Source organism: Phasianus colchicus, chromosome 6 (genome assembly GCF_987193195.1).
Source record: "Phasianus colchicus chromosome 6, bPhaCol1.hap1.1, whole genome shotgun sequence".
Taxonomy (NCBI): Eukaryota; Metazoa; Chordata; class Aves; order Galliformes; family Phasianidae; genus Phasianus; species Phasianus colchicus.
The window spans coordinates 38,212,137-38,225,401 of record NC_143441.1 but is presented as its reverse complement, the minus strand read 5'-3'; the positions used below and the strand labels follow the sequence as shown (position 1 = coordinate 38,225,401).

The following is a 13,265-nucleotide window of genomic DNA, read 5'->3' as shown; positions in this document are numbered from 1 at the left end:
AGACTTCAGTACCAACAAACCCATAACAGATACAGTAAGAATCTGGAATTTCTGTGGGGCTGCAAGGGGGCAAAACATGTAATGTGGCAATTCATTTTGGAATGTTTACCAAAACTAACATGTTCTGTCTCTCTTTGACCTGCTCAATTTTGCAGAGTGAGCTTCTGAGTAGCAAGTGTTTACATGACATGAACTGTCACTGACAGCTGCCTCGGACTGTCAGATGACACTTCACAGTGAGAGAAACACACAGAAATGTAATAAAACGGTTCAGTTACGTGCCCTAAGAAGAGCAGTGTCACAACATGGCATTCCCCAGACTCACACCTTCCTCACGGTGTAATCTTTTTTTTTTTTTCCACAGACAAGGCAGAAGTCGACGGGATTCGTCGTACTTAAAGTGAAGTTATTGCCAAAACCTGGAGGATCTGATGTTTTTGAACACACCTAGCAGCTGGCAAGTGTAGAAAGGAAGCCTTACCGGCAACCCCAGTTCAGGGTCTAAAATCGTGCCCTGCTCAGGTTACAGCCCGCAGCAGCACTTTTGGGGAGAAGAAGGGCCTCGGGGAGGGGGGCGGGGGGCGAACAAGCTGCCTTTTGTTTTTGGGAAGAAAACGTTCGCCTCCCCCCCGGCTCTCGGCTCCTCCGCCCGTGACCCCGCCGCGCTCTCCCGCCCCTGGGCTCGCACCTCCCGGCCGCTAGGCCCCGGCCCCGCGCTAGGCCTCTCCTCCCGGCCCGGCCCTCGCAGCGGCGCGGCGGCCCCGTTCTCCCGGCTGCGGGCCGCCGCCTCGCCCCCTTTCTCCACCCCTCGGGCCCGAGAAGGCGCCGCGGGACGGGCGGGAGCCGCGCGGGGCAGCGCGGCCTGCGGCGGCGGCCGAAGCCTGGGCTGGAGTAGCTCCCCCCCCCTTCCCTTCCCTTCCCTGCCCCGCTCCTCCTCCCGGGCCTGGCGGCCGGCGCGGCGGTACCTGGTAGGGCTGCGAGTCCCCCCTGCGGTCGTGACAGCTGCGGAGAAGGCGAGAGAAAGAGAGAGAGAGGCGTTAGCGAGGGCCGTTACCGGCCGCCGGGAAGGGGCCCAAACATGGCGGAGGCGGGGGGAGAGCCGCGGGGGCCGAGGAGGGGATTTACCCATCACTGAGTCTCTGCTGTTTCCTCGCATACATTACCATCAATGCCCGGCCTGTGTGTGTGAGTGTGAGGGGACCAGGAAGGGACGGCCGCGGCCGGGCCACGGGCGCCGAGGGGGGAGGAGGGGAGCGGCGCTCCGCCTCGCCGCCGACCGGGGGCAGGGAGGGGGCAGGGAGGGAGGGGGCGGCTCGGCAGCTGGGCTGGGAGCGGCGCTCACGGGCCCATCTCCGCCGCGCGCAGCCTGAGGGGAGACGCCGGCAGCTCGGCCCCGCTGAGGCGCTCCGGGAGCGCGGACTCCGTCGCTGCCGCCGCGGCCGCCTCCTCCCCCCGCTGCGCCCGCCGCCGCCGCCGTCGCCGCTCCTCCAACTACATCCGGGAAACTCGGGCGACGCCGCGCTCGGTTAACGTCGGCTCTTTTCGGCTCTTTCCGACGCGCTCCGTCCCCTCTGTCCCCTTTGCTCTCGGGCGACTCTGCCTTCGGCAAACATCGGCTGTCTCCGCCGAGCCCAACGCCCTTCAGTCTCTCCCTTCGGCAAACATCGGCTCGTTCCGTAACTCTTCCCCCTTCCTCCCCCCACCGGCCGGCCGGCCCGCCTCGTCCTCCTCTCCCGAACGCTACCTGTCTTCGGAAAACATCGGTTATTTCCGTAGAGAGGCTTTCACGCTCCCGTCAGGGTGACGCCGCCTTCGGAACCGTTCGGCTATTTCCGTGACCCCTCACCCCGCGGCTCGGCAGCGCTCCCGCTCGGCGCGGCCGTTGGCGGGGCGCGGCCGATTGGCCGAGGGGAGCGGCCTGGGGCCGCGCTGCGGGCGGGCCGCGCGAGGGGAGCCCCGCGGCAGGGCGGCCGGTGCGAGCCGAGCGGGCGGCAGCGCCAGGCAGGTGGGGGCGACAAGACGAGGGGGGGCCGCGAGAGGAGCGGCGGGGCGGGGGGGGATAGGAAAGGGAAGGTCTCCCCTCACCTCCCCCCCTCCCCTTCCGCCCGGCGCCTTGATGTATAGGCAGGAGCCATTTTGTGTACGTCGGGCTCCGCGAGAGGCGCTCGGCAGGGAGAGGTTGTTAAAATGTCCCTTGGGAGCCGGCGGGCCGGGCCGCCTTAAGCCTTCCCTCGCAATTCCCCGTGAGGCGGCGGCGGGACTCGGCCGCCTCGCGAGCGGGGGGAGCGGGTGAGAGCGAGGGGCGCTGAGGGCCGGCGGGACCCCGCGGTCACGTGACTGCGCCGGGCCGGGTCCAGCGGCGGTGCACGTGTGCGGCTGGCGGGCACGGCGGGAGCGCCGCGTCCGGCCCGGGGCCCGGCGTGGGAAGGGTGCGGAGCTGTTGGAGCGGGTCCAGAGGAGGCCACAGGATCGCCTGTGAAAAAAGGCTGAGGGAGCTGGGGCTGTTCGCCCTGGGAAGAGAAAGCTCTAGGGAGATCTGATAGGGGCTTTCCAATGCTTGAAGGAGCTTCAGAGTGGGAGGGAAGTAAGCTCTTTACATGGATAGGTAATGACAGGACAAGGAAGAATAGTTTTAAGCTAGAAAAGGGGAGATTCAGATTAGATGTCAAGAAAACTGTTCACTGAGAGCAGTGAGGCCCTGGCACTGCTGCCCAAAGAAGCTGTGGGTGCCCCGTCCCTGGAGGTACTCAAGGCCAGGTTGGATGTGGCTCTGGGCTGCCTGAGCTGCTGGGTGGGAGCTCTGCCCATGGCAGGGGGTTGGGACTGATAGTCTTTAAGGACCCTTCCAACCCAAACCATAGTGAGATGTGAAGCCTGAATCTTGTCCTGCCTTCTTTCTGATAAGGGAAGTGATACAGCACACCTCAGAACTGGCCTGTAGCAGCACATCTTTCCCCATGACTCTATCTGTTTAAACATAACATAGCAACAATTCTGTTACATAGTTTTTCTTTCTGTTCTTGTTTTTGTGTTAATGTGCAGATAGGCTGCTGCTGAGAGGAGACCTCAGGAAGCTGTTGGAGGGCTTGGAGACAGGAGCGGAGGATGACGCAGCAGGGAGCTGTTCTTCAGGGTTACAACAACGAGCTCGTCAAGTGTATTGAAGACTTGTGTATGCAAAAAGAGGAGCTGAACAAACAGATCCAGCAAGCAGAAGAGGAAAAAAGTAAACTCCAGCATGAAATTCAAGTTCTGAATGAACAGTTGGAGTGTGTGTGTGAAAACCTGGCTCAGAAGGTAGCTTCGCGAAATGAGCTTGATAAAATTCTCGCTGAAACTGAAGCTGCTTACATGAAGATTTTGGATAGTTCCAGAACTTTGCTTAATGTCCTGAAGAAAGAAGTGGGAAGCTTAAAGCATGCACCAGAACTGAAAAGTAATGTAACCTGAAGCTGTCAAATGTCTGGACTTGCCAGTTCTAAAACCCCACTAGGTGAGATGTGGTCAGACACAGAACCCTACAACAGCAGTATAAGCTGAGGGGGCTTTCTTCCAACCTTTCCACATTTCCCATGATTTTTAAATGCATTAGAAAAACTGTAGATAAAACAAATGAAATAAAGTTACTGTTTTCTTATTAAATAATAATAATAATAATAATAATAATAATAATAATAATAATCTTATATAATTTCTTAAATCACTGCAAAACTATATTGCAGATACATAACTGAACTAGATTTCAGGCTGTCGGTTTTGATGTGGTGATGCTTCAAGGCTCTTCTGAAAGACAGGAAAAATGTTTTACTGGTTAGCTTTTGGACGGTTACTGCGGAATGCCTGTTAGATAGAATGTGACTTTAAATCTGGACAGAATGCTGGCATTTTTTCCATTGCTCTTTTACCCAAAGCTGCGTTCGTGGCTTCTCTGAAATCCTGCTGTCTTTCTTCCTTACGCTTTCTTTTCCCCTACCTGCATGCCTAGAAGGAAAACCACTGTAGTGAATGAAAGTAGCTCAGATACTACCATTTCTTGCTTTACTGTTAGGGACCAAATAGGAATTAGCTATTTAGCCTTTTCCTTAAGGAGCCTGGAGTTGTCTCTGTGATCCATTCACAGCCCCTATTCACAATCATTTCTTAGCTGGAGTTTTGGAGGGATAATTTGAGAAAACATGATTTAAGCAGGGTATGAAAGCTTATAAGACTGTGTCAGGTTTATGTATCTTCTGAAGCTGTACTCTAAAGCCTCAATTAGAAAGAAGTTATGCTATGGTCAGAGATGGATTTGAGCGCAGGTGAGAGGCATGCCCTTGCAGGGCACAGTGCTGCAGGGAGCTGTACCATATAAATGAGGGCCAACTAATATTAGAGTAAGGCTGGAAAGAATAGTGAACAACCTGGAATGAAATAAATGCATGTGAAAGGTCAGAATTAGATTAGTAGTAAACATGCAGCTGTTAGACATTCTTGTAGGTGAGATTAAATAGAACCCAAGTCAGAGAATGGAGAGGAGGTAAGAATATAGCAGAAATCTCTGTCTTGTTTCCATTTGTGGTAGTTACTGAATATGTATGCACATGGATTTTGTTCTGCTCATTCATGTATTACAGCAGCAGCTTTATGTTTAAATCAAGCCTTCATAACAATTCGCTAAATTGGAGGAAATGCAATTGCAATCTCTTTTCTTGATAACCGTGTCTCTCAGGTGCAAGTATAAAGAGTGTGCAGATATGAATAGTTTCAGTAATAGCTCTTCACCAATAATTATAAACAAATTTTATATCCTGATTGCCGTGCTTCATCTTCTGCAGCGGGGATTAGCGAGACAGAGCTCATCAACAATTTACTTGTATAGCTTTGCCACCGGCTTCCCCTGAGTAATGCTGAGGTGATAAAATTAGATAATCTCAGGAGTACTGCTATTGTTGTAGTGCCACAGTATTCATGACAGCTTTGTTTATATTGAAGTGAAACACAAAAGCCAAAACGTTGTTTTTCTTTTAGTAGCAAAAAGGTGATTTGGCTGGGATGCCTCTTGGCAGTCTCTCTCCCCTTAGTCTGGTAGCAGTACTCATTAGTTTATATCAAAATAGGATATCCCAGAAAAAGTACTGATTAAACAGCAAGGACTTTAAAAAAAAAAAAGCATATGTGAACTTATTCACCCTATTATATAGAAGGGAGTTTGAAATTGCCTACGTGAAAAAACTTATGGAAAGTTTGTTTACAGATTGACAGAACAGTACAGTGAACGTGAATTCCTATTACGTAATGATTATTGGTTTGCTTGTCTTCAAATAATCCTAAGTCATAAAAATGTATCTCCTTGCTTTAATGTAGGATGCTAAAACTGAAAAAAGGAATCACAGAATCAGAGAATCACCAAGGTTGGAAAAGTCCTTCAAGATCATCCAGTCCAACCGTCCACCTATCACCAGTAGTACTCACTAAACCACGTCCCTCAACACAACGTCCAAATGTTCCTTGAACACCTCCAGGGTCGGTGACTCCACCACATCTCTGGGCAGCCCATTCCAGTGCCTGACCACTCTTTCAGGAAAGTGGTATTTAAAAAAAAAAAAAATTAAGTCTTCAAAGATGTTTACCTCGCAAACTTTATTTCCTCAAAGTGCAGCTGTATACTTGGAAATGTATTTAAGTTCAGATCCATAAATGGAGAGGAGCAGGAGTATATCTCCAGGGCTGTTGTCAAGTCACTGCAGCCTGGCAGTCATTGTGAAGTGCACCAGTGGAGTTGTAGCCCAAAAATGCCTCCTTTATATTTTGTATTGGCCCAAATTATTTTAGTGCATCCTTTTATTGAAGTCATAAGATCTTTTCAAGTGCATAGGTGTTCTGTCTTTTTATCAGAAGTCAGATATATTGCAAATCTTAGCACAGATAGCTTTTCTTTAACAGCTTAAGTTTATTTAGAAAACAAACTAAGGCTTTGCTAGAATAGTACTGGTAATGTGGAAATGACAGTAGCTACGTAAGGTTAGTCTGCGAAGGAAAGTTTGCCTGAAATAAGATGGGCTATAAATCTAAAACATCGTATTTGTCCCTGGCTTTATATATATGTATTTTGTCAATTTTTATATGGCTTTGAGGGTTAGACCCAGTAAGATAAGCATCTGTTACAAGCTAGAAGCTTTAATGACAAAGTTTGGGTTTCTGAACTATGGTGCTGGATCAGAAGCACTGTGCTGGGTGTGTTGTACCTTATTTGCTGAATGAAGAGACAGATTTTGAAATGCTTATCTGTGCTTGATTCAAAGCTTCAATGAGATACATCCAGAGCACTGGGATCACTTCCTGAATTAATGTTGTGGTGCTTCTCCCCGGCATCCAAGTAACAGTGTGAAACTGGAGGAGAGGTGATAATTTCCCACTTTTAAAGCAATGTTTCTTAAATATGTATTTACCACATACAACTCCAGTGATCAACAGGCTTTTCAAAACACTGGAGTATTAACTCCTGCCAAGTAAACTAAGTTTATGATTTATGTGGTGTTTGGTGGTTACCAAATAAACTTGGGTGCTATCTTGAAAGTAATTTTCTGAATGGAGGTGGTTACATAAACCACTGGGTAAAGAGCTGAGTGCAGTCACTCACCATCCATAACTGGCAGAAGAGATGCTTCTGTTCAGTCCCCACATGCAATTCTGCTACTTGTGTTACTGGAATGGGATTGAATGGACTGGCATGGGTGCTAATTTTAGGGGTGGAAAGCAAGGAGAAATTACAGATGTTCTAGTAGTCCTAGTTTGGGAAGATAAATTGTAAGAAGGCATGATAGAAATGGATGTTTACCTCCTCTTAATTTCTGTTTCAGCTGTAAGTGTACTTGTGAGCATAGCCTGCAGTTCCTGCTACCCAATAAATCCAATTTTGGATATCAACTGAGGCTGACCATGTCAGGATAACCTTCCTCATATTTCCTCTTTCTGGACTTTTATTCTCCTGGCCAAATAAGTTGAGTGTTCAGCTCTGCAGTGACCAACTCCAACAGGAGGCTATGGGGAGCACTGTCCAGAGCAGCAGAGGGTCTGAGCAGAGCAGTGTCCTGAGAGAAGTGATGCTTTGGCTTCCTGTAAGGCGAGAGAGCCCCGAGCCTGAGCTTCCAGCTTGTTGGGTACGTGTGCTGCCAGGCTTGTTACTGTTGTCTCCTAACTCGGTAGCTCCTAGGAACAGCAATCAGTGAACTGTTGGGTATGACAGAGAACCCCAAATCCTGTCAGTTTATCAGATGCACTCGGTGTTTTTTTTTTTTTTTTCAGACTGATCTTGAGGAATGTCAGGTTTTTTTGATTCTGAATATGATGAATGCATGAGGCTTCCTCAGACTTGATGAAATTTTAGCTGCCCAAAGAGCTGTCTGTTCAAATGATGAAGCAAGCTGTAATCTAAACAGACAAGTAAGTCTTAAACTGCAATTCCAGAATTTTGTGTCTCAATTCCATCTAGCTTTTGAGGTATAAATGAGTCGTACTCCAAATGGATTAGGTGGATTACGTTAAATTGGAACAAGACATTTATGCTGGAACAGGAATATTCAAAAGACTGTTAGTGAAAGGATTGAATGTCTACAGTTCATGCTCTAGATGAGTTCTGTGCAGAAAACTGGCATCTATTACTCCTTAGAGGGTTTTGCTTGTTGGAAGAAATTTGAGTTAGAAGATGTAGCTCAGGGCAGTTGCTGAAATTATCCTTAACTTTGAGATGTGGTTTGCATCAGTGGCTGAAATTACCCTTAATCTTGAGTAGACCCTGAGCTCTTGGATTTTCATGTATGAGGTAGATAAAACACATTATTTTTATAAGGTTTTTCTTCTTGTGAGTGAGGGCGAATAGATGGTTCAATATTGATTTGGTTGCTTTTTAAAATCAATTGATGCATGGATATGCAGGTTTTCCTAAAATCAAAGGGCTTGCTTAGCTGTTTTGTGTACCACTTCCACTAACTGCTTTATAACTTTTTTTTTTAAAAAACTAGAAGCACTTAGTTTGCTCCTTGCCCCTTACTGCTTTATAAATCTGTATTTAATTTCTGTGGTCTCATTGTGTTACTTGATTGTTGTATTTCTCAGTTGGTTTTCAGATAAAGTTTTGTGCAGTATCCCCCTTTATCTAAAAGCCAGATGTGTGCTGGGGACACATTTAGCTGGTAAAGTAATGTGATGGAGAGGTTCGGGCTTGCAGAAGAGGGGTTATATGTTGTTTCATAGCTTTATCTGATGGGATTTGTGCTGAAAGGAATGAAGTGTTTGGTTTGATATTACAAAAATGTGATTTTTATAAAGGGTAAAGGTTCATAAAAAGCAGTTTCATTTTTGTAACAGTTTCAGAAGTAGTCTCACAAGATCTTGTGGGGTGGTACAATCAGTACATTTGGTCTGTTTCTGCAAGACAAGGCTACAAGCACACCGCAGCTACCGCTACAGCAAATTCGACATAAAATCTCAGTATGGTCTTGGAAAATCTTCTTTAGCTGCAGCATTGAAAATCATGGTGTCAAACTCACAGCGTCTGAGAAGAGGAGCAGAGCAGCCAGACCATCGCCCTCTGGAGGTGTGACTGATCGCGGTTCCACTGCTGGGTGCAGGAGCTTCGGTTTCTCTGGCACGTCTCACCCCAAGGCAGGTGAGGTCGCCTCCCTGTCTATACTCAGAATAAGTTCAAATTCCTATTTTTAGTGTTATTTTTGCTGTTATATTTTTATGAACCTGTTGATACAAGAGACCCATTCTAATCAGATGTTATTATGAATCTCTCTTCCAGAGACAAAATCTTTTCTTTGTATTCTGCAGGCTTTAAATTGTTTAAAGCCCCTTTTTTCTTGTACAGTCAGAGTGCTTGAGATGAAAACCAGCATCATAGTTGGGCTCTTGTGATGCATTTTTATGTAATTATTATTCAGAGCTGAACTGTATTCTAAGTCAGATGTTTAAAAAACAAAGAAAGTAGCAATAATTCTTCATATGTTTACACAGTTGTCCAGTAGCAGAAATCCTGCCAGAGATTTGTGTTGCTTACTGTGCAGTTCTAAGGGGAATGCTTGCTGAAATGGACAAACCTGAGGGTCTTCTCATTAAATAGTGGTCCTTCATCAGGAATAGTTGCTGGCTTTAAAAGAAGAGATGCCTCACCCTGAGGGGCATGGGCCAAGGAGTGGAAGAACATTGTTGTTAGTGCAGCTCATCATAAGGGTTATGGGCAATTCAAAGCATGTGGTTGTAACAGTCACATTTCATAAAGCAAGCTGAAAAAGAGCAAACCCAGTCCATGCTGTCAGTCACAAGGAATTTAGTATCTGATCAAACAAAGTTAGCTTTAGAAGCAGGAGTCCAGGTCTAGCTAAAGCAGTGCATCTGCTGCAGTGCTGGGCTCAGCAAAGGTTACCTTACCCTGCCAAAACACATCAGCAGTGTGGATGCTGATGATACCTTGTGCACTCAGGAGTCACTGGACTTGTCAGAGCCACACCTTTACCTGTTGTTTGATGTAGGATTATACGTTCTCAACCTGTGTGTTAGAGGGAAGGACAGAAGGAACAGAACAAGGACATGCTTTTTGCTATTCTTTCATGTTGTACGCAGTGCCATGATGATATTTAAAAGCATTACTCACTTCTCCATGAATACATCCAGTGTGACAAATCACATCTGTTCCAGAGCAACCCCTCACACTTCCCAGTGCTTCCTTCTCCAGTTGCTGCTCATAGATCTTTGGAAGCTGACCGTAGGAGGTGGGTCACAGAACAGAAAGACTTGACAGTCATTGCTCATTGATTACTTTCACAACTCTAACCTTGTTCAGATACCTTGTCTTTATAGATCCTGCTGTCTTTCTGATGTTCAGCAGGCTACTTAGACCTTCTGTTAGTGTATGTAAGACCACCAGGTGTTTGTACCAACATCCTTTAAGGGATTTCTGAGCACCGAGGCTCTTTTATGTTTACATTCATTAGTGGATCTGCATTTGAGTCCCTTACAGCAGTGTTCTGACTGTACGTAACAGCAGCAGGCTGTATGGCAACCATTTTCATCACAGCTTTTGCTTTGGGTTCATGGAATTGAAGTAGTCTGGCAAGTCGGGAACTAGTGATGTGGATGGATATGGCTCTTCCACTGAGAAAATAAGTTGGTTCTACGAATCCAGATTAAAAACCTCTTTGCTATAGGACAGATGACACTTGACAGCAGTATTCTCTAATTTCACACACTACAATAAATATATGTGTGTGTGTGTGTATATATATGTATATATATGTGTGTGTGTGTGTATATATATATATATATAAGTATTTCAGTAAGTATCAAATGTTCTAAGTAGAAACCAGCCTGATATTTCAATATTGTCTGCCACTAAAAAGATAATTTAAATAGATCAGTCATTATTTACTTTCATTAGGTCTTGTGCCCTCTTCTTTCAGGAATCCCCATAGCCTTGCTGCTTAAATGCTCATTTGTGGTTCCTTCCTCTTCTTCATGCTGTGTTGGCTTTTGTCAGCTGCTTTCTTTCTTCTCCTGTGGTTATCCTGGTTCCTAGCCTCTCGCTGATCGTGTTTTTAGTTATCCCAGCCTGCCAACCAGAAACACACTGCTCTTCTGCCATGTGTGAGTTGGAGATACTTCTGTTATCTTCATGTTGACCAGATGTGTTCAGGCATATTGGGGAGGAAGAAGAAATATGTCAAAAAAAAAACACACCAAAGAACACATGCTTGTGAAGATAAATGGATTTCACTTCATTTGATAATGCCACAAACGTTCAGGTTGGACAGGGTAAGAACATTATTTGGCAGAGAAATAACAGACACCTGATCTGAGAAGAGCTGTATGCTATGAAAAAATCCATGCTAACAAGATTGGCTTTTAGGCTGAGGTGTAAGTGGATGGAACCTAGCTCTCCATCTTTGTGATGGAGATCAAAGAAAAGGTGTTTTGGTTTTTTTTTTTTTTTGTCAGTGAAAATATCCTTGTACCAGCAGAGTGGGACTTTGTTTAAAGACATCTGAAAATAAATAAACATGGGATGTGGTAACACGTGGCCTGGGAATAATACAGGGATACCATCCAGACATGCAGAGATGGCATCAGGAAAGCCAGGGTGCAGATCAAACTTGGTGGGGGATGTGAGGAATAACAAGCAGGGGCTCTACAGTACATTGGTCAGAAGAGACTGGCAAAGGAGAGTGTATCCCCTCTGATAAATGAGAAGGGAGAACTGTCTGCAACAGACATGGAGATGGCTGAGGTACTCAGCGAGTTCTTTGCCTCAGCCTTTACTGGCAGTCAGGCTTCCCATGCATTTCATATCCCTGAATCTCGCAGGGGAGCAATATCCCTCCCACCGTAAGAGTGCAGCAAGACCAAGACTGCTTCATGAGACTGAGTATGTACAAATCTATGGGGATGGACAACATGCATTCCAGGGTTCTGAAGGAGATGGCTGATGTGGTTGCCAAGCCCCTCTCCATCATATTTAAAAAGCTGTGGCTGTCAGGTGAAGTCATCAGTGACTGGAAAAGAGAAGCATCACTCCCATTTTTAAGAAAGTGAGAAAGAAGGCCTGGGGTGAGCCTCACCTCTGTGCCTGGAAAGTTCATGGAGCAGATTCTCCTAGAAGTGATGCTGATAGCATTGCTATATGCAGGGTGACTTGAATTTGTGCCAGAAATGACTGCACTGTGTTTCAGCAAAGCCTATAATTGGGTTAAAAAGAGGAAAAAGGACTACAGTGTTGGAGCTTGCAAATCAATGATCTCATTGATGAAGCCATGTAATTCTTCATGCACTCTATCATAGAATGATTTCGTTTGGAAAGGGGCCTTGAAGGTCACCTAGTTTGCTGAATGTGACCTACATTGCAAAATAGAAAACTTGTGCAAAGTTAGAGTGGGGCATGCTCACAGTAAGGCTACTTGCAAATTGTTATGTTACAGCACTGTATGTATTCAGCAGTTTTCTTTGTGGTCCTTCTCCACTTTACAAACTAATATATTTCTCACTAAGGTGCATTAGAGATGAATGTTCCAGATGCAGAGTGGAAGGAGAGGCAATTAACGCGTGGCATGCTGTGAAATCTCTGGGTACCAACAGTTTCTGCACAGAATTTTATAATTTTTAAGGAACAATTGGTTTTCCTGCTATGTGGGGTGACTGAATGCAAACAGTTTCTGAAAGAGGACAGCAGCTCAATCATTTTCACAACAGCTAAAACCCTACAGGTTTGCATGTAGGTTTCTACTTTAATCAAATAGTAGCGAAGACTTGGTGACAAGCTGGTTCCTCTAGACCAGAGAAAATTCTCCTTTCTTTTATTGGCACAGATCATTTCAGCTCTGATGAGGGGAGAGCAGACTTCTGATATCCTGTGAAAGAATCCAAGGCAGAGCAGTGTCTGGTGCAGGCCTCCATCACACAGAAGGAAAAGCATAAAAGGACAAAATTGCTGGCCTTGATCTCAATTGCTGGCTTGCTGGCAGAAGTAACAAGTGAGAGTGGCTTTTTATTTTTTAATTCCCTCCCTCCTACATCATTATTGGTCTGAATATGGAAAGAATTTTCTTTCTCTTTAAAGGTATGAATAATAATAAATGGGGTAATCTGAAAAAAAGAAAAGCCAATTCCATATGGTAGGCGGGTAAAGCTGCCCCATGGGAGCTCTATTTTTTTCCTTCAGTAAAAAAAAAATAGTCGTCATGCAAATTCTAAAATCCAGCAGCCATTGAAGGGGAAGGGGAAACAACAAAATGCTGTGTTTGCCTGTAACTGTGGACCAATTATTCTTCCAATAGCTGCATTCATGTGTGCAGTTCCCTGGTTACAAAGAATGTGGATTTTTGGCCTTGAGCCTGTTTATCTTAAAATCCATTTTTTGTTTATTTTAAGTGTGCTTGGTGATGCAGTACACTTATTGGTGATGATTTAGATATGAAATTAATCTGTAACTGTTAGTAAAACCATGTATTCTTATATTGGTGTAGCTCTGAAGCACTAAGATGACCGTTTTAACTTTACCAATGTGTTTTTTATAGTTTAAGATTTCAATGAAGTCAGCAGCAAGCAAACACAATGAGGTGTGACTTGGCTCCTGTGGACTTCAGTTAAATCTTCCCTTATTGCCTTGCAAGAACACTTTTGTTTTAAGTAACTTCTGCATTTGGTTATTTGGTGGGAAATGTTTTAAAGAGGTCTGAAACGTTTGTTCTGGCTAACAGCATGTGTCCTGAGTAAAGCAGCATTTTGCCTGAAGA

General features: G+C 45.6%; 2 protein-coding genes across 20 annotated transcripts in view; one reads left to right on the top strand and one right to left on the bottom strand.

Annotated features, from left to right (window-relative positions):
- Positions 1 to 1,873, bottom strand: part of WAC (WW domain containing adaptor with coiled-coil) — a 55,063-nt gene extending 53,190 nt beyond the window's left edge. For 2 of the 3 annotated variants that reach the window (XM_031616065.2, XM_031616066.2), the window contains exons 1-2: positions 1,126 to 1,260; positions 966 to 1,002 (exon numbers count right to left, since the gene is read on the bottom strand). In XM_031616065.2, coding sequence (XP_031471925.1) covers positions 966 to 1,002; positions 1,126 to 1,166 — 78 coding nt within the window. In that variant the 5' untranslated portion in view covers positions 1,167 to 1,260. Of the gene's footprint in view, positions 1 to 965; positions 1,003 to 1,125; positions 1,261 to 1,744 lie in introns of those variants that run through there. The other variant, XM_031616067.2, reaches the window with a different exon arrangement.
- Positions 865 to 13,030, top strand: LOC116244406 (microtubule nucleation factor SSNA1-like). 17 transcript variants are annotated; one of them, XR_016467849.1, is made up of 4 exons: positions 1,872 to 2,005; positions 3,043 to 3,493; positions 5,344 to 6,380; positions 6,840 to 13,030. XR_016467849.1 is itself a non-coding variant. In XM_090143029.1 (3 exons), exon 2 carries the CDS (start codon positions 3,106 to 3,108, stop codon positions 3,448 to 3,450), a length of 345 nt encoding a protein of 114 aa, XP_089999155.1. In that variant the 5' UTR covers positions 865 to 968; positions 3,043 to 3,105; the 3' UTR covers positions 3,451 to 3,493; positions 5,344 to 13,030. The 17 variants fall into 17 exon arrangements, 12 of the variants coding, with proteins under 12 accessions (XP_089999155.1, XP_089999151.1, XP_089999149.1 ...); XR_016467847.1 differs by having other exon boundaries at positions 5,344 to 7,139; positions 7,285 to 13,030; XR_016467848.1 differs by having other exon boundaries at positions 5,344 to 7,422; positions 8,531 to 13,030.
- Positions 13,031 to 13,265: the final 235 nt, after the last annotated feature.

Coding starts and splice junctions, on each gene's coding strand:
- LOC116244406 (XM_090143029.1), top strand. CDS start 3,106: ATGACGCAGCAGGGAGCTGTTCTTCAGGGTTACAACAACGAGCTCGTC.